Below are 18,430 nucleotides of genomic sequence, written 5' to 3'. Positions count from 1 at the left end.
TGCTTGTAATCCCACCTTCTTGGGAGGCTGAGGCGGGAGGATTGCTTGAGCCCGGGAGGCAGAGGTTGCAGCAAGCTGAGATTGTGCCACTGTACTCCAGCCTGGGCGACAGAGTGAGACTCCATCTCAAAAAACAAAAACCAAAACCCATGGCTACCGCGTCCCCGACAACTGTCCCAGGTCTTCTCTAAGTTCACTTGACTCCGAGGATGGGCTGTTTCTGTCTCAAGCTTTGTAGTCAAGAGAAATCCAGGCTCTGTCACTTACTGTGGCTCTCAGGACAGCTGCTGAATCCCCCGAGCCTCGGATGTTCTCACCACTAACTGGTGAATGACGCGAATGCTCACTCTGCAATGAATGAGACACTGTGTAAAAAGTCTGGCACACACAGTTGGGTGTTCAGCAAATTCAGTTCCTCCCTGCCTGCCTGTCTGCCAGCTGCACCCAACCTGCAGCTGCAAACCAAGTAACACATATTTCCTGTGCATCACCTGGCACGTAACCCTTGGGTTATATGAGTGAAACTGACTTGGCCAACTGCCTTCACTGCCCCTTACAGTTTTGTTCTCCCAATGACCAGCCCTAAATGAAGTAGTCGACCTCAGTGCTGGGAAGTGAGACACTTAAACTAAATGGTGGTTTCTCAACCCTGGCTGTCCATTAGAATCATCTGGAAGGCTATTTAAACAGCACCAAAGTCAAGGTGACTTTGCCAGAGATTCTGATTCAGTCATTCTGGGGTGGGGCATTAGAGGTTTTTGAAGCTTCCCAGGTGATTTTCAAAAAAACCATAGAACTCTGATTCTGCAAGGAAATGAGAACCCAGAGAGGTCAAGCAACTACCCCAAGGTCACATAGCAAGCTGGTAACAGATCCTAGTCTGGAATCCTGTACTTGGGGCTCTTTGTGCTTCTGGAAACTACCTCTCTATGTCTGTGGCTTCTCCTCTCCCCTCTCCCATCCATCCTTCTCAGAGCCTGTATGTGGTTAGCTCATGCCAGCTGAGACGCTTGGAGTCAGCCAGCTACTCATCTGTCTGCTCCCACATGGCTGAGACGTTCCAGGGCAGCACCGTGGTCCGGGCGTTCCGAACCCAGGCTCTGTTTGTGGCTCAGAACAATGCTCGCGTAGATGAAAGCCAGAGGATCAGTTTCCCACGACTGGTGGCTGACAGGTAGGAAGAGCCAGGGCAGAGATGACTTGTAATTCGTCCATATCCTTAGAGGGTGAGACCTGAGGTCATATTGTATGGCTAGAGAGGTCACTCAGAGAGTCAGGGACATAGTTGAGGCTAGATCCCACAGGCAGTCTATCGGTTCTCACTGTGGGCAGATGGAACATGACCGAGAGATTCTCAACAGCAGGTGGGCAGGGGGTACAGGAAGAAGCTTCTTTTGCCAGGCAACTGGATCAGCCTCTTTTGCCTTGGTGATAAAGCAGCCATATAAGCATCCTCAGCCATCTTTAGGTACTAAGCAAGAACAAAACATAAGCTTTAAGCACAAATAGACACAGATTCAAATCCCAGCTCTGCCACTTACCAGTTGGTTGATTTCAGGCAAGTTACATAACCTCTCTGAGCTTCATTTGTCAAACTGGGATCATGCTCATGTAGTGGATATGAGGATTAAATACACTCATAGGTAAGACTTATAACATGCTTATTGCATGCCTGGCACTGTTCTGAGCAATCTATGTAGATTAATTTATTTAATTCTGCTAACAGTTTTGACAGGCCGAAACTGTTTTATAGATGATAAATCCTAGGCACAGAGAGGTTTGGAAACTTGTTCAAGTTCACCCAGCTAATGCTGGCAGAGCCAGGATTTGAATCAAAGCATTGTGGTACCAGAGTGTGGAGAGGGTTAAGTACAAACTAGGCACTCAATACATGTGAAGTCCTTTTTCCTTTCATCTCGGGTCCCCAGCCAGCTGGGGCTGTGTATTAGTCCGTCTTCACACTGCTATAAAGAACTACCTGAGACTGGGTAATTTATAAAGAAAGGAAGGTTTAATTGATTCACAGTTTCACGTGGCTGGGGACGCCTCAGGAAACTTACAATCATGGTGGAAAGGGAAGCAAGGCACATCTTACATGGCAGCAGGAGAGAGAGTGTGCGAGGTGGGAACTGCCACCCCCTTTTACGCCATATGATCTCGTGAGAATTCACTATCATGAGAACAACATGGGGAAAACTGCCCCCACGATCCAGTCACCTCCCACCAGATCCCTCCCTCCACACGTGGGGATTACAATTCGAGATGAGATGTGGGTGGGGACACAGAGTCAATCCATGGAGGCCACGGGGTCACGGCAGGGGAATGGCAGGTGGACATGGCTTGGCAAATTCCAGGGACAGAAAAGCAGCCACACAGGGAAGCTCTACGGAACACCCATTGTACCCCAGACCCTAAGCTGGGCTCAGTTGAGACAGGATAGTGTCATCGTCCTCTACTCCCTGAGCCTGCGTGGGGCCTTGCATGTGGAGCCTATTGCTGGGACCCCTGTGGGTACAAAGCAGGTGTGATGACCAGTCCTTGTGCCCAGAGAAGCATCTCCCTGCAGACGAGAGTACCCACTCACCCTGCTGTCGCCTCCCTTTGCAGGTGGCTTGCGGCCAATGTGGAGCTCCTGGGGAATGGCCTGGTGTTTGCGGCTGCCACGTGTGCTGTGCTGAGCAAAGCCCACCTCAGCGCCGGCCTCGTGGGCTTCTCTGTCTCTGCTGCCCTCCAGGTACTCTCCATGCCCCCAAACTGGGCTTGAGGGACAGACAGAGGCAGAGACCATCAGACCTCTGCTAGTAGGACCCTCGAAGACCCTGTGTCCAAACCACCAAGGTGTCTGGAGTCCCTCCGCCGAGGGACTCAGCTGAGGTGAACTTGCAACCTTGGGCAAAATCTTTCCTCGTGGAGTCTCAGCGTGCTCCTTGAAAAAACAGGCCAGTAATCCCATCACTTCTGATGCTATAAAGACTAGTTGAGACAAAGCATATCCTGTGGAGGACATTTCTAGTGCATTGTTAACTTTTGTTTTGAAGACAGAGTCTCTCTCTTTTACTCAGGCTGGAGTGCAGTGGTGCAATCTCGGCTCACTGCAACCTCTGCCTCCTGGGTTCAAGCGATTCTTATGCCTCAGCCTCCCAAGTTGCTGGAATTACAGGCGTGAGCCACTATGCCTGGCTAATTTTTTTAGTATTTTTAGTAGAGATGGGGTTTTGCCATGTTGGCCAGGCTGGTCTTCAACTCCTGAGCTCAACTGATCCACCCACCTTAGCCTCCCAAAGTGCTGGGATTACAGGCATGAGCCACCACACCTGGCCACTTTTTGTTAACTATTAATAACAGTATGTAATGTCAGTTCATGACATCTATGAAAAAATATATATATACATTCATAAGCATTTGTTATGGAGGAGACATTATTCTAAGAGCTCTATACATTTTTGTTCATTTTGGTTTGTTGTTGTTGCTGTTTGAGACAGGATCTCATTTTGTTGCCCAGGCTTGAGTGCAGTGGCGTGATCTTGGCTCACTTCAGCCTCCATCTCCAGGCCCAAGGGATTCTCCCACCTCACTTTCCCAATTAGCTGGGCCTATAGGCGTGCACCACCATGCCTGGCTAATTTTTTTTTTTTTTTTTTTTTTTGGTAGAAACAGTTTCGCCATGTTGCCCAACCTGGTCTCAAACTCTAGGTTCAAGTGGTCTGCCTGCCTCAGCCTCCCAAAATGCTGAGATTATAGGTGTGAGCTACCATGCCCGGCTGTTTTGACCCAGACTGGAGTGCAGTGCTGTGATCACAGCCCACTGCAGCCTCCAACTCCTGGGTTCAAACAGTCTTCCCACCTTAGCTTCAAAAAAGCTGGGATTAGAGGCATGAGCCACTGTGCATGAGAACTTTATAAATATTAACTCACTTAATGCTGCCTACAACCCCATCAGAGAGGCGCTGTTATTATCCTCATTTTACAGTCAAGGCTGCTAAGCTTCAGGATGAAGTAAGAGGCCGGAGCATGTTGGGTGGCGGTGGAGGCATTTTCCTCCTGCATCCAGAAAGGCCTCTCTGAGGAGGTGACTTAGGAGGAAGTGAGGCCTGGGAATTGAAGGTTTATACCTGGTGTGTTAGAGGAACAGCAGGAAGGCGGGTGTGGCCAGAGAGGGTGGGTGAAGGCAGGGATGCTGGGAGACAAGGTTGGGGATGGGATGACAGGACTAGAGCCAGTAATGGTTCATAGGGAGGAGCTTGGAATGGTTCCAAGTGTCACGGGAAATTGGTGGCCACCAGTTGCTGTGGGGAAACTGTCAGAATGGAATCAGCGGGCCTGGGTCCTGCTGGGTGTCCTTGGGAGGGCCACATACCCTCTCTGATCCTGTCTCACCTACATCAAGCCAGTTTGTACAGGCTGATGTCTGAGGACTGCTTTTTGCTTTGCATGCCCTGGCTCTACTGAAGAAAGGGAGGGACCTGTTGGTTGCATCCAAATCCCAATCCCCTGGGCCCAGGTCCTCAGACTGCCCCATTCCTGCCTCCCTTCTTTACTCCCCTGGGTCTGGCCTCGCAGAAAAGGTTGGGGAACCAGCGGGGCTGTTGCAAGCCCTCAAGTGGCCTTGCCGAACCCAGCCGGAGATGCTTTCTTGCACCAGGTGACCCAGACACTGCAGTGGGTTGTTCGCAACTGGACAGACCTAGAGAACAGCATCGTGTCAGTGGAGCGGATGCAGGACTATGCCTGGACGCCCAAGGAGGTGATGGGCGGGAGGTGGCGAGGGGGTCCCAGCACGGACATATTGTTGTTGGTGGGGGGCGGCAACGGGTCCCTGTTGACATCTGCTCCAGGCTTTGGAGTTTGTACCCTCTTCTCCCCTGACTCAATCCCTACCTCTATAGGTCAGAGTCACAGACAGGGTGACAGCAATGGTTAGGAGCATAAGGTCTGGAGCCAGGCCAAATCTTGGTTCCTTTGCTTCTGAGCTTGAGGAAAGCAGGTCACCTATGGGAGTGGCAGGGGACCATGAGGAACAGCATTGCAACAGCAGCATAGCTGCAACACGATAGTAACACAACGGCAATATTCCAGAACACAACAGCAATGTAACAGTAATGTAACAGCAACATAACCACAATATTACAGTACCAGAACAGCAACAGAGCAGTGTAATGGTAATATAACAGAGTCATGATAGTAACATGATGGTAACATTCCGGCAACACAACCACAACATAGCAATGCAATAGTAACATAATAGCAACATTTTAGCAACATGATAGAAACCGAACAGCAACATGGCAATGTAATAGAAACACAACAGCAACATCATAACAGGACAGCAACATCCCAGCAACATGGCTTTAATATAGTAACAGAAGAGCAACACGGCAATGTAACAGTAACAAAACAGCGACATTATAGTAGCATTATAAGGACAAAACAGCAACATAGAAATGCAATGGTAACAAAACAGCAACATGATACAGTGTGAGAGCAACATAACAGTAACATTACAGTAACAGAACAGGGAAGAACTGATTAATGAATAGGGTAGAAGAAATGATGATAGATGGATAGATGGATGGATGGATGGATGGATGGATGGATGGATGGATGGATGGATGGAATGGGGCGGAAGAATGAGAGATGGAGGGATGGGATTGGAGATAGATAGACAGATAAATGGACGGATAGATGGATGGGTGGGATGGGGTGGAAAAAGGATAAGAGATGGATGGATGAATGGATGGATGGGATGGGGTGGAAGAAAGGATGAGAACAGCAGTATAGCAGTAACAGTAACATAACAGCATTGAGTTTACTGGGAGGTTCAAATGAGATCCTGCAAATAAATGATTTAGTAGAGTCTCTAGTCCATTGCAAACACTCAATACATGTCCACTGCTCTTATTAACCCTATTTCCCAGATTGGAAAACCAAGACTCAAGAGGGTAGAATGATCTGTTCAAGATGACAGGAATAGCAAAAGGCAGCATTGGTCTTTCTGCTGCACCGCCACGTCCTTTCGCAAAGACAGAGAGAAATGTCTGCTCCCACTGTAGAAAAAGAGATGATTTTATAATAAACAGTGGCTAACAATAATAATAAAATAGACTAAAAGTAGCCACCACCATCTGTTTTTAGCATTGACATAGTCCATGCCCTCTCTTGTTGGATTCCCGTAACAACCCTGTAAAATTGCAATACATATGTCCATTTTGCAGAAGAGAAAACTGAAGCTGAGAAAGGTGGGCCACCTTGTGTGAAGTCTTAGAGGAAGGCTCCTCTGACTCAGTTTCCCCTCCTGCTCCAGGCTCCCTGGAGGCTGCCCACATGTGCAGCTCAGCCCCCCTGGCCTCATGGCGGGCAGATTGAGTTCCGGGACTTTGGGCTAAGATACCGACCTGAGCTCCCGCTGGCTGTGCAGGGCGTGTCCTTCAAGATCCACGCAGGAGAGAAGGTGAGTGGTTCTCTCACAATGTCCTCTTCACGGAGTTCAGGCCAAAGGACTCCAGGGGCAAGGCCCTAAACCCTGGGCACCAGCCACCTTCACAATGTCCCCAACTCAGGTCCCCTAGCTTTCAGACCCATTACCCCCTAAAACGAACTCCTCGCCTTCCCCAAACCTGCTTCCGTCTGGTGACTGCCTCATCCACCGTGGTGTCCCCAGATGAGGAAGCAACTCCCTGACTTCCTTCTTCCTTTAATGTTAACCCAGCTCCTAATATGTGCTGGGCAGTGTGTTAAATGCTCCAAGTACATTTTCCAGTTTGCACAAACGGGGTATTTGCTTTGGGGTGGGAGACGTTGGGAAAAACACTTCATAGCTCAGTCTCAGTTTTCCCATCTGTAAATTGGGACTGGTAATATTGATCTTTGAGTTGTTGTGAAGTTTAACACATAGAACATGCTTAGCTCATGGAAAGTGCTCCAGAAATGTTTACTAATGCTTTTATTATTTGCATTTTCACTCTCACAACAACCCCATAAGGGAGGTGCTAGTACTATCCCATTTTACAGATGCCTCATCAAGCCCCTTCACTGATCCCTTTCTTCCCTCTCTCTGAACCTACAGAGGCTTCCTCCTTGTCCCCTAATAAACAGTGGATCCTGTCTCACCAGCTCCAGTCTGCTCTCCTGTGAGATATAGATATATAGATATAGATATAGATATAGATGTAGATATAGATATTTTTTTTTAGACAGAGTCTCACTCTGTTGCCCAGGCTGGAGTGCAGTGCTATGATCTTAGCTCACTGCAACCTCCGCCTCCCAGATTCAAGCGATTCTCCTGCCTCAGCCTCCTGAGTAGCTGGGATTACAGGTGCGCACCACTATACCTGGCTAATTTTTGTATTTTTAGTAGAGACGGGGTTTCACCATGTTGGCCAGGCTGGTCTCAAGCTCCTGCCCTCAGTCACCCCCCTCAGCCTCCCAAAGTGCTGAGACTACAGGCATGAACCACCGTGCCCAGCCATCCTGACCTGTATCAGCATGAATGACACTGCATGTCATTCCCCTGCTCAAAACCTTCTACTAGTTCCAGCTTCCCTTGGGGTAAAGTCTGAATTCTGGAGCTTGGCATTCAAGGCTCTGCCCACCCCAGGCCCTGCCCATCCCCCGCCATCACTCATTGCTCTGCCAGGGCTTAGCCAACATTGTGGAGCAGCTGCCTCTTGGCCAGGGGGACACATGGTGCTGTGAGCTCCATGAGCTTCCAGTTCCGGAAACCCACTTAGTGCGGTTCACCTGCAGTGTTCCCCTTCCTTGAACTCCTATTCATCCTTCAAGCTGCCATCCATGAGGTCTTCTCTTATTACCTCTATCAAATCCCAGGCAGCATGAGCAGCACCACCTTGCTTCCCTGAATTGCCAGAGGTCCAGAGCTGATAACAAACAGCATTGTTGGCTGGGTGCCATGGCTTATACCTGCAATCCCAGCACTTTGGGAGGCCAAGGTGGGTTGATCACCTGAGGTCAGGAGTTTGAGACCAGCCTGGCCAACATGGTGTTAACACCGTCTCTACTACAAATACAAAAATTAGCCGAGCATGGTGGCGGGCACCTGTAGTCCCAGCTACTTGGGAGGCTGAAGCAGGACAACTGCTTGACCCTGGGAGGTGGAGGTTGCAGTGAACCGAAATCGCACCACTGAACTCCAGCCTGGGTGACAGAGCAAGACTCTATCTCAAAAATAAGTAAATAAATAAAATAAATAGCATTGTTCATCACACTGTATTACATTTACTCAACCGCACTCTTTCCTAGACCAGATGGCGGGCACACTGGAGCAAGGACTCTTTAATTTCTATACTTCCAGGGCCTAAACATGCGCCTGGCATACAGTGAGGTGACCCACATGTTTCATTCATGAATTAAGCAAATAATGTTGAACCCACAGCATGTGTCAGACACTGAGGATGCAACAGTAGCAAGAGAGAGAAGGATGGAGGGTGGATAACAGAATGGGAGATGGATAAGAGAATGAACACATGGATAGGATGGAGGATGAATGGAGGGATGGATGAGGGAAGGAGGGACTGGATGGATGGATGGGAGAAAAAATAAATGAATGAAAGGATTAGTGAATTGATGGATGAATAGGGAAGAAGAAACGAGAGATGGATAGACAGATGAATGGATGGATGAATGGAGTGGGATGGAAGAATGACAGATGGAGGGATGGGATTGAGGAGGGATGATGGAAGGATGGATGGATGGATGGGTGGGTGGATGGGGGAATGGGGTGGAAAAAAAGGATAAGAGATGGATGGATGGAGGGATGGATGGGCAGACAGATGGACGGGATGCAGTGGAAGAAAGGACAAGAGATGATGGAGAGGTGTAAATAGAAGGATGAGGAAAGATGGAGGAACTGAAGGAAGGGCGGGGAGAAAGATGGGAGAGAGACATCGGGATAAGGGGAAGATAGAGAAGAACGCCGATGGAAGACTGGATGGACTGATGGGTGGATATATAGAAAGGTAGACGGATGGAAAGATAGAGAGATGGAAGGTCGACCTTTACACAATGAGGGATGGACAGACAGATCTCGGGTGCAGTGGAAACATCTCCCCAATAAATGCCCAGGAGCCCTCTGGTCAGAGCAGGCCTTTCCTCCCAACCCTGGGCAGGTGGGCATCGTTGGCAGGACAGGGGCCGGGAAGTCCTCCCTGGCCAGTGGGCTGCTGCGGCTCCAGGAGGCAGCTGAGGGCGGGATCTGGATCGACGGGGTCCCCATTGCCCACGTGGGGCTGCACACACTGCGCTCCAGGATCAGCATCATCCCCCAGGTGAGGATGGTGGAAGGGTGGGCAAAGGTGGGAGGCATGGTGGGGCCCTGCTCTGACCCACCGCCCCTCCCCCGCAGGACCCCATCCTGTTCCCTGGCTCTCTACGGATGAACCTTGACCTGCTGCAGGAGCACTCGGACGAGGCTATCTGGGCAGCCCTGGAGACTGTGCAGCTCAAAGCCTTGGTGGCCAGCCTGCCCGGCCAGCTGCAGTACAAGTGTGCCGACCAAGGCGAAGACCTGAGGTATGGTCATCCCACTGTGGCCGGGACTTGCAGGCGGGAGAGGAAGGGGGGATGGCCATGCCCTCCCCAAGTGCCCTCAGGAAATGCCTTCCCCAGTAGGATTATCACTCTGTTATATTAATAACCACATGTGTCTTATCGGCAATTTCAAGCTCTGACACAGTCTCTGAATACTAAGATTTCCCACCCCAAATTAAATTAGCCTTCTATATTTATTTGGTGGCAAAACCCAACCTCAACTGACACAGGGCTGCTGATAGCCTTTATTACTCTTGCTCAGTATTTATTTTGCTCTGAAAATATTGTTTGATAGTGGGTGGTAACCCCACCACTCACTGGGGCTATAAGTAACAGGAATTTTTTTTTTTTTTTTTTTTTGGTAAATGTGAAGTGTGGGCTGGGTGCAGTGACTCATGCCTGTAATCCCAGCACTTTGGGAGGCTGAGGGAGTCCAGGAGTTCGAGACTAGCTTGGGCAACATAGCAAGAGCTTCTATGGAAAACAGTATTAGCCAGGTATGGTGGCACGCGCCTGTAGTCCTAGTTACTTTGGAGGCTGAGATGGGAGGAAAACTTGAGCCAGGGAGGTGAAGGTTGCAGTGAGCCGATATTGCGCCTCTGCACTCCAGCCTGGGCTCCATCTCAACAACAACAAAAAGTTGTGTGGAAAAATACACACAAAATTTACTATCTCAAATTTTTTTTTTTTTTTTTTTTGAGACAGGATCTGGCTCTGTCATCCAGGCTGGAGTGCAGTGGTGAGGTCTCAGCTCCCTGCAACCTCCACCTCCCAGACTCAAGCGTTCCTCCCACCTCAGCCTCCCGAGTAGCTGGGATTACAGGTGTGAGCCGCCACGGCCAGCTTATCTTTTTATTTTTTGTAGAGACAGGGTTTCACCATGTTGCCCAGGCTGCACTTGAACTTGCATAGGCCTCCCAAAGTGCTGGGATTGCAGGTGTGAGCTGCCACGCCGGGCCCATCTCACTCATTTTTCAGTGTATAGTTTCTATAGTGTTAGGTACATTCACACTGTTATATAACGAAACTAAAACTCTGTTCCCATGCAACCCTAACCCTCCTTGTCCCCCTCCCCCAGCCCCTGGTCACCAGCATTCTCCTTTCTGTCTCTATGAGCGTGACTACTCTAGACCCTGCATAGAAGCAGAATCACAGTATCTGTCCTTTTGTGACTGGCTTATTTCACATAGCATGATGTCCTCAAGGTTCATCCGCATTGTAGCATGTGTCAGATTCTCTACCTTTTTAAGGCTGGATAACTTTCCACTCCATGGATAGACCACATTTTGCTTATCCATTTATCTGCCAGTAGATATCCAGGCTGTTTCCACCTCTTGGCCATTTTGAATAATGCCACTATGAACATAGGTGTACAGGTACATGCCTTTTAAAAAAACAAGGTAGCCGGGCACGGTGGCTCACACCTGTAATCCCAGCACTGTGGGAAGCCGAGGCAGGTGGGTCACCTGAGGTCAGGAGTTTGAGACCAACCTGACCAGTATGGTGAAGCCCTGTCTCTACTAAAAATACAAAAATTAGCCAGGTGTGGTGGTGCATGCCTGTAATCCCAGGTACTCGGGAGGCTGAGACACTGAGAATTGCTTGAACCGGGGGGGCAGAAGTTGCAGTGAGCTGAGATGGTGCTACATACAGAAGTCCAGCTTGGGCGACAGAGCAAGACTCTGTCTCAAAACCCCCCAAAAAACCAAACCAAACCAAGGTGTTCTGGGTTTATAAACCCCTCTGACCCTGAGGGTGTCAGAAGTGCTTGTGGTAGCAAATAATTTCAAGCACTAGAAAAGCAGCATTCCTTGGTGGGTGAGAGTCTACATAGCTGACAGACTGCCTGGCCTCAAATCCAGGCCTCCCCAGCTGTAGGATCTTGGGCAACTTACTTATCTCCTGTGCTTCAGTTTCCTCATCTGTAAAGTGGGAGTAAGAGCACTTACTACCTTGCAAGGATTGAATTATATGCACAAAGTTGTTGAAACAGTAGCAGGCATAGAGGAAACAGTAAATACTCATTTTAGTCCTGAGTCACACTCCTGATAACGTCATTTCACAGAGTTGGAATTGGAGGCCTGGGGCTTGCCTGGGGTCACACGGCTTATAAGTAGTGAGGTCCGGACAAAATCCAGGCACTCTAACGCCTGCATGACCATAGTAGGTTCTGATCATCTAAAGGGACGCTGTCTCATGGAAGGGCTTACGGTGCCAGACAGACATGCTGGGGCCCCAGGGACCACTTCCCACCTGAGTCAGGGGCTCACTGGCCTCACGACCTGGAATCTCAACTTCTCCACCTGTAATGAGAGGGTGCTACTTCGTGCCCAGGGCTTACTCTGTGACAACCCCACACACTTTTATGTGCCGTGTCTTCACAATTCAATGAGGACGGATCCATTAGGAGCGCAGACTCTGGGGTCAGAGGACTTGGGTTCAAATTATGGACCCACCTGGAGACCCGCCTTGAGACCTTGGTCAAGCCACTGAGCTTCTGTGTATCTGTGTCCTCCTCCCTCCAAAGAGGAGAACAATAATATCTACTTTGTGGACATTATGAGGATTGAGTCAATATATTAGCCCTTAGAATGTGTTTGGCACAAGGTGAAGACATAGAACTAGAAACAGCCATAAACAGGCCAGGCGTGGTGGATCATGCCTGGAATCCCACCCAGGTGTTGTACACTCTGCATTTAAGGCCCACTCAACACCAGCCTTGAATGTCTTAGGAAGACTGTACATTTGATTCTCGAAGCAGTGGGGAGTCATTGTAGGTTCGTTTGCAAGGGCATGACTGAAGTCAAAGCTGTGCTTTCGCTGATGAAGGAAATGTAAATTAGTACCGTCACTATGGAAAATAGTATGAGGATTTCTCAAAAAACCTAGAAATAGAACTACTAGGGAACAGTGGCTCACGCCTGTAATCCCAGCACTTTGGGAGACCAAGGTGGGTGGATCACCTGAGGTCAGGAGTTTGAGACCAGCCAGACCAACATGGTGAAACCCCATCTCTACTTAAAAAATACAAAAAATTAGCCGGGTATGGTGGCGCATGACTGTAATTCCAGCTACTTGGGAGGCTGAGGCAGAAAAATCGCTTGAACCAGGAGGTGGAGGTTGCAGTGAGCTGAGATCATGCCGTTAAACGCCAGCCTGGGTGACAGAGCAAGACTCCATCTCAAAAAAATAAATAAAAAAAGAAAAAAGAAAAAAAAAGACATAGCCATAAACAGAAAAAAGAAAGTAGCCATTTCACAGGTGGGAATCTGAGACACAAAGGGTTTGAATGACCAGTCAGCCTGCTCAAAGACGGCAGGTAGGGGCCGCAGACCCCATGTGTGGGGAAGCCTAAACACAGGACCTCGCTCCTGCACGGTTTCAGGGACCTGTTTCTGGGCACATCTACACATGCCCACAAACACACATCCCACCTAATTGTCCCAATCGTTCCCAGCGTGGGCCAGAAACAGCTCCTGTGTCTGGCACGTGCCCTTCTCCGGAAGACCCAGATCCTCATCCTGGACGAGGCTACGGCCGCCGTGGACCCGGGCACGGAGCTGCAGATGCAGGCCACGCTCGGGAGCTGGTTTGCACAGTGCACTGTGCTGCTCATCGCGCACCGCCTGCGTTCCGTGATGGACTGTGCCCGGTAAGGCCCCCGCCCCGGCCGGCCCTCGTTGCAGCCCTGCAGCGGTGGGGGAAGTGAGCGGAGGCAGTCCCAGTTAGAGCTGGAAGGGCCCTGAATGGGGCCAGAGTGGGAGCGATGCCCGGGAACACATGCCAAGCGGGAAGGCTGCCCAAGGACATGCGCCCAGCACACGCCTCCAACCCAGCTGTGAGGGCCAGGGAGCTGCACGGAAAGCAGGACTTCTATGGAGAAAACCTCAGTGCAGACACACTGGGCTCTCACAGCTGCCGAGAGCCTGGGCTGGTGTCCAAAGAGCCTCTTTGTCTCCCTCTCCCTCACAGGGTTCTGGTCATGGACAAGGGGCAGGTGGCAGAGAGCGGCAGTCCGGCCCAGCTGCTGGCCCAGAAGGGCCTGTTTTACAGGCTGGCCCAGGAGTCAGGCCTGGTCTGACCCAAGACCCTCACCTGTACCCCCGTCGGGCCAGCCCGCAGAGCCTGCAGTGCTGGAGATGAAGTGACCCGGGGTCAATGATAGCTCCACGCGACGTTCAGTCCAGACCCGTGTTTGCTCTCTGGGAGGAAATGGCAGAGAAAGTGGCGGATTATCACAGAGCATCAGAGCCGGAAGGACCCAGCAATACGCAGGTCTGCCCGAGCAGGGCCCATCTCGCCCTGTCCACCCTGCAGCCCATGTCAACAGTGGCTCTCAGCCCCGCTGTACCCTGGACTCACGTCGGGGACTCAAGCACATGCCCAGGCTCCCCGCTAGACCCTTAACTCAGGATCTCTGGGAGGGGGGACTGCCATGCTGTGTGTACTTTTTAGAAATTAACACTTTTATTTTGGGATAATCCCAGACTCACATGCAGTTAAAGAAACAATAATATAGATTCGTGTACTCGCTACCCCGTTTCTCCCAATGGTAACATCTTACAAAACTCTAATATAGAGCATCACGGCCAGGGCATTGACATTGACACAACAATCTTGCTCGATTTCCCGTTTTACTTGTACTCGTGTGTCTGTGTGTTTTTTGTCCCGTGCAGTTTTATCACACGTGCAGGCTCGTGAATCCACACTATGGTGAGGATACGGAATAGCCACCACCATTTTCTGATCACACCTCGGCCTCCCAAAGTGCTGGGATTACAGGCATGAGCCACTGTGCCCAGCCTCCTCACACCTGTTTCTGAAAGTGGTCAGAATATTAATACTGGACTCATCAAACCAGCTTCAGGAACCAGAAAAGAGGAACGAAGTCTAAAGTAGCTCAGCTTAAGGCCACACATAGATCGCTGGGAAGGGCGGCGTGAGACATCAGATACCTCCCTTGATCCTAACTTTATGCTCGCCAGGGAGTCTCAGCAGCAAGAATAACACAACACATGGATACGTGTTCGTGGAAGCAGAGAAGGCAATCCCCCAGGCTTTCTGAACCTTACTGACATGTGGGGCCAGACAGTGCTGTGCTGTGGGGACGTCCTGCACATCGTAGGACACTCAGCAGCGGCCCTGGCCTCTTCTTCACTAGATGCCAGTAACATCCTCCCTCTACCACCACCAGACTTGTGACAAAGTATCTTCAGACACTGCCATACGTCCCCAGAGGGGTCAAACCACCTGGTTGGGCCGGGCGCGGTGGCTCGTGTCTGTAATCCCAGCGCTTTGGGAGGCCGAGGCAGGCGAATCACTTGAGGTCAGGAGTTCCAAATCAGCCTGGTCAACATGGTGAAACCCTGGCTCTACCAAACATACAAAAATTAGCCAGGCGTGGTGGCGGGCACCTATAATCCCAGCTATTCTGGAGGCTGAGGCAGAAGAATCGCCTGAACCCAGGCAGAGAAGGTTGCAATAAGCCGAGATCACACCACTGCACTCCAGCCTGGGTGACAGAGCGAGACTGTCTGTAAAAACCCCAAACAAAAAGACCCACTTGGTTGAAAATCCCTGGTCTAACCTGCCCCGCTGCCATCCATCATCCACAGATACTCGGGCAGTGGCTTTGCCGGTCTCAAGGGTGGCGGGACAAGGACGCCACATTTTCTTAAGGACACAGAGCCAGCTCTATCAGGTCATGGGACTTTCTGATGCCCATCCTGACAGAGGGTTTTGTGATGCCCCTTTTGGCGTGGAGTAAACTAAATCTAGATCTAACTGCAGCTTCTACCACCTTCAATGTGAGGCAGGGAGTCCGCAGTGTTCACCTGCCCCTAGTCATGCCTGCAGCGCTGTGGACCCACTACCTATGGCTAGCTCCATTTCACAGGTGAGGAAACTGAGGCTCAAGGGCTTGACATGACTTGCCAAGGTGACCCAGTAAGGACAGAGTGGGGATCTACTTCTGGGTCTAATACCAAAGTCACTGCACAGGGCACCTTTGCCCTTTAGAGAGTGGAAGGGCGGATGCAGCCCATCTTTTCTCTGCCTGGAGCTGAGCCACCTGACTGCCTTGCAGAGTGACCCCAGGCAGGGGCTGTCACGTGGACACTGGGCAAACTCAGCCTGGGATGACCCAGGGCCACCAGATCCTCTTTCCTAGGCTGCATGCCAGGGAGCAGAGGGTGGGCCACAGGCGGCCGGCACGTGGGAACCAGCACCTGCCAGCCTGCTAATGAGGCTGCTGTCGGGCCCATACCACGGCAGCCTGGAGACGCGCCAGCAGGGATGCCCAGGCCATTAATACCCCTGCCATGGGCTCCTGCCAGCAGGGCCTGGCTGGTGGGTGGAACACGAATTCCATCCAGCAGGGCTGTGGACCTCCTCTCTGGTCAGTGCCTGCGCCCGGTAGACTCTCTAAAACTCACCACTGTCCATCTCACCACTGCAAACACGTAACTACGTGTACCTGACACTGCTCTAAATGCCCGCCAGCCACACACTCATTCAGTGGACCAGAGGAGGAAGCCGCCTCACTGGGCCCCTTACTGGAACACTTGGATGAGGAAGGTACTACCATCAGGCCCTTTTGACAGATGAGAAAACAGACAGAATGAGTGGTGTCTCTGCCCAAGCAGTCTGGCTTCAGAGCCCATGTCCTCACCATCAGGCTACCTTGCCTCTTTTTCTTAAAATTAAAAAAAAATAAAATAAAAAAAATTTTTTTTTTAAGACAGAGTTTCACTCACTCTGTCTCCTAGGCTGGAGTGCAGGGGCACGATCTTGACTCACTGCAACCTCCACCTCCCAGTTCAAGCAATTCTTGTGCCTCAGCCTCCCAAGCAGATGGAATTACAGGCACTTGCCAGCACACCTGGCTAATTTTTGTATTTTTAGTAGAGACAGAATTTCACTATGTTGGTCAGGCTGGTCTCGAACTCCTGACCTCAGGTGATCCGCCGCCTTGGCCTCCCAAAGTGCTGGGATTACAGGGGAGTCACTGCACCCAGCCAATGCATGTTTTCATAAGGTCACTATAGCCACCGGGTTGAGGACACTGTGATTGTGTGTGTGTGTGTGTCGCTGGGGGCAAAAGCCTGGAGACCACAGTGGAAGCTGTTATAGGGATGCAGGGAGAAGGTGGGGTGGCTGGGACTAGCGGGGTGGCAATGGGAGGATGGGGAGTGGATAGATTCTGGGTGTTGGGCAGAAAATCAAACAAATTTGCTGTAGGATCTGACGGCGGGTATGAGGACGGATGAACAGGTCAACACTGGGAAGCACCAGCCCCCTCCTTAGACCTCTCTGGCCCGCGGGAGCCTTTCCAATGTGGAGAGTTCTATAGTGAGCCCAGGGCCAGCACGTAGTAGGTACAAAACACAGCTTCCTTCCACAGCACTTCCACTCACCTGGATGAGGAGTTATGCCTCCCTCTGCCTCCTCTTCATCAAGGGGATTAAACTTGTACCCAGCCCCGGATTCCACTCGAGCACGCAGCTGTCCCACCCCAAGACACAGGCACAGGTGCATACCACGTGGCGCTCTCGGGGACTGCTTAGGATCTGACCTGGGACTTCAATACTTAGGGTCAGGCTTTGAGATCTAAACATATCCCACATCCACACTAAGATTCCCGCCGGTAGAGCCAACTACTTTTTAGAAATGGAGCCTCAGCTCGCTCCGTCACCCAGGCTGGAGTGCACTGGCATGATTTCAGCTCACTGCAGCCTTTACCTCCCAGGTTTAAGCAATTCTGTCAGCCTCCCCAGTAGCTGGGACTACAGGCGTGTGCCACCATGCCCAATTAATTTTTGTTTTTAGTAGAGACGGGGTTTCACCATGTTGTTCAGGCTGGCCTTGAACTACTGACCCCACGCAATCCACCCGCCTCAGCCTCCCAAAGTGCTGGGATTACAGGCGTGAGCCACTGCGCCCAGCCTCAACTACTTCTAATTTAACAAAAACTGTTTTTATATCACGGAATTCCACTAGGTTGCCTAGGCTGGTTTTGAACTCTTGGCCTCAGGCAGGTTGGTTTTGAACTCAACCTCTCAAAGTGCTGGGAGTACAGGCATGAGCCACCGCATCTGGCCAATACTGCTAATTCTAATAGTCACAATGTCACCAGGTTTTCACTGGGCACCTTCACACTCCGTGGTTCCTAATGCAAGCCAGTGACTTCATTCCGATGTGAGCCACCATGCCCGGCCGATACTAACTACTCTAATGGTTATGACCTTACTGGCTTTTCACTAGGCAACTTCATACTCCGCAGTCCCTAACGCAAGCCAACAGTTTCATTGAGACATGAGTCACTGCACCCAGACACTACTACTCATTCGAACGGTCACCACTTCGCCGGCTCTTCTCTGAGCATCTTTGTACACCACAGTCCCTAGGGCAAGCCAACAATTTCAATCAGGGGACAGGAAGGCTTGAGGGAACAATGGCAGTGCTGGAATGTTCCATCTGCTCATGTACTTGGTGCATGGTTTTAAGTGTGGCAGAAATGGTGTGCTCCCCAAATACATACATTCCTTACAGCCCAGACGCACTCAGTTCAAAGTTAGAAACCAAACACTCTACTCCGACTACTCCGCTGTCCCAAACACGGGAATCACATGAGATAGGAAAGGGAGAAATACTTCTCTTCCACAGGCACCCCTCCATTTCCCAGCTCCCGCAGTGGCTGGGTTGGGGCCATGTGACTCGTTTTGGCCAACGGGCTGTGAGTGCGATTGACTGCGTCAGTTCTGGTTTCAGACAGGGAAGAGTGGGTGAGAGTCGTCCACTCTCCCTTCTCCCGCTGTGGGGACCTGGAAGCCAGCCCTTGGGAGGCCATGTGATAAAACCAGGACAGCCTGGATCACTTGTCACAGGG

At 50.8% G+C, this 18,430-nt stretch overlaps 1 protein-coding gene across 13 annotated transcripts in view; it reads left to right on the top strand.

Moving 5' to 3' along the window:
* The window catches only part of ABCC6 (ATP binding cassette subfamily C member 6), a 73,624-nt gene extending 59,438 nt beyond the window's left edge, over positions 1-14,186 (top strand). For 11 of the 13 annotated variants that reach the window (XM_077987148.1, XM_077987146.1, XM_077987145.1 and 8 more), the window contains 8 exons: positions 975-1,174; positions 2,608-2,734; positions 4,643-4,744; positions 6,302-6,448; positions 9,123-9,281; positions 9,359-9,525; positions 13,001-13,195; positions 13,516-14,186. In XM_077987148.1, the coding sequence (XP_077843274.1) occupies positions 975-1,174; positions 2,608-2,734; positions 4,643-4,744; positions 6,302-6,448; positions 9,123-9,281; positions 9,359-9,525; positions 13,001-13,195; positions 13,516-13,624 (1,206 nt within the window). In that variant the 3' untranslated portion in view covers positions 13,625-14,186. Of the gene's footprint in view, positions 1-974; positions 1,175-2,607; positions 2,940-4,560; positions 4,745-6,301; positions 6,449-8,256; positions 8,320-9,122; positions 9,282-9,358; positions 9,526-13,000; positions 13,196-13,515 lie in introns of all 13 variants that reach the window. The other 2 variants (XM_077987143.1, XR_013412352.1) reach the window with 2 other exon arrangements.
* The last annotated feature ends 4,244 nt before the right edge of the window (positions 14,187-18,430 follow it).

The sequence above is a fragment of the Macaca mulatta genome, chromosome 20 (assembly GCF_049350105.2).
Source record: "Macaca mulatta isolate MMU2019108-1 chromosome 20, T2T-MMU8v2.0, whole genome shotgun sequence".
Classification (NCBI taxonomy): Eukaryota; Metazoa; Chordata; class Mammalia; order Primates; family Cercopithecidae; genus Macaca; species Macaca mulatta.
The sequence above is the reverse complement of the archived record's forward strand: the minus strand, read 5'-3'. Positions and strand labels throughout refer to the sequence as shown.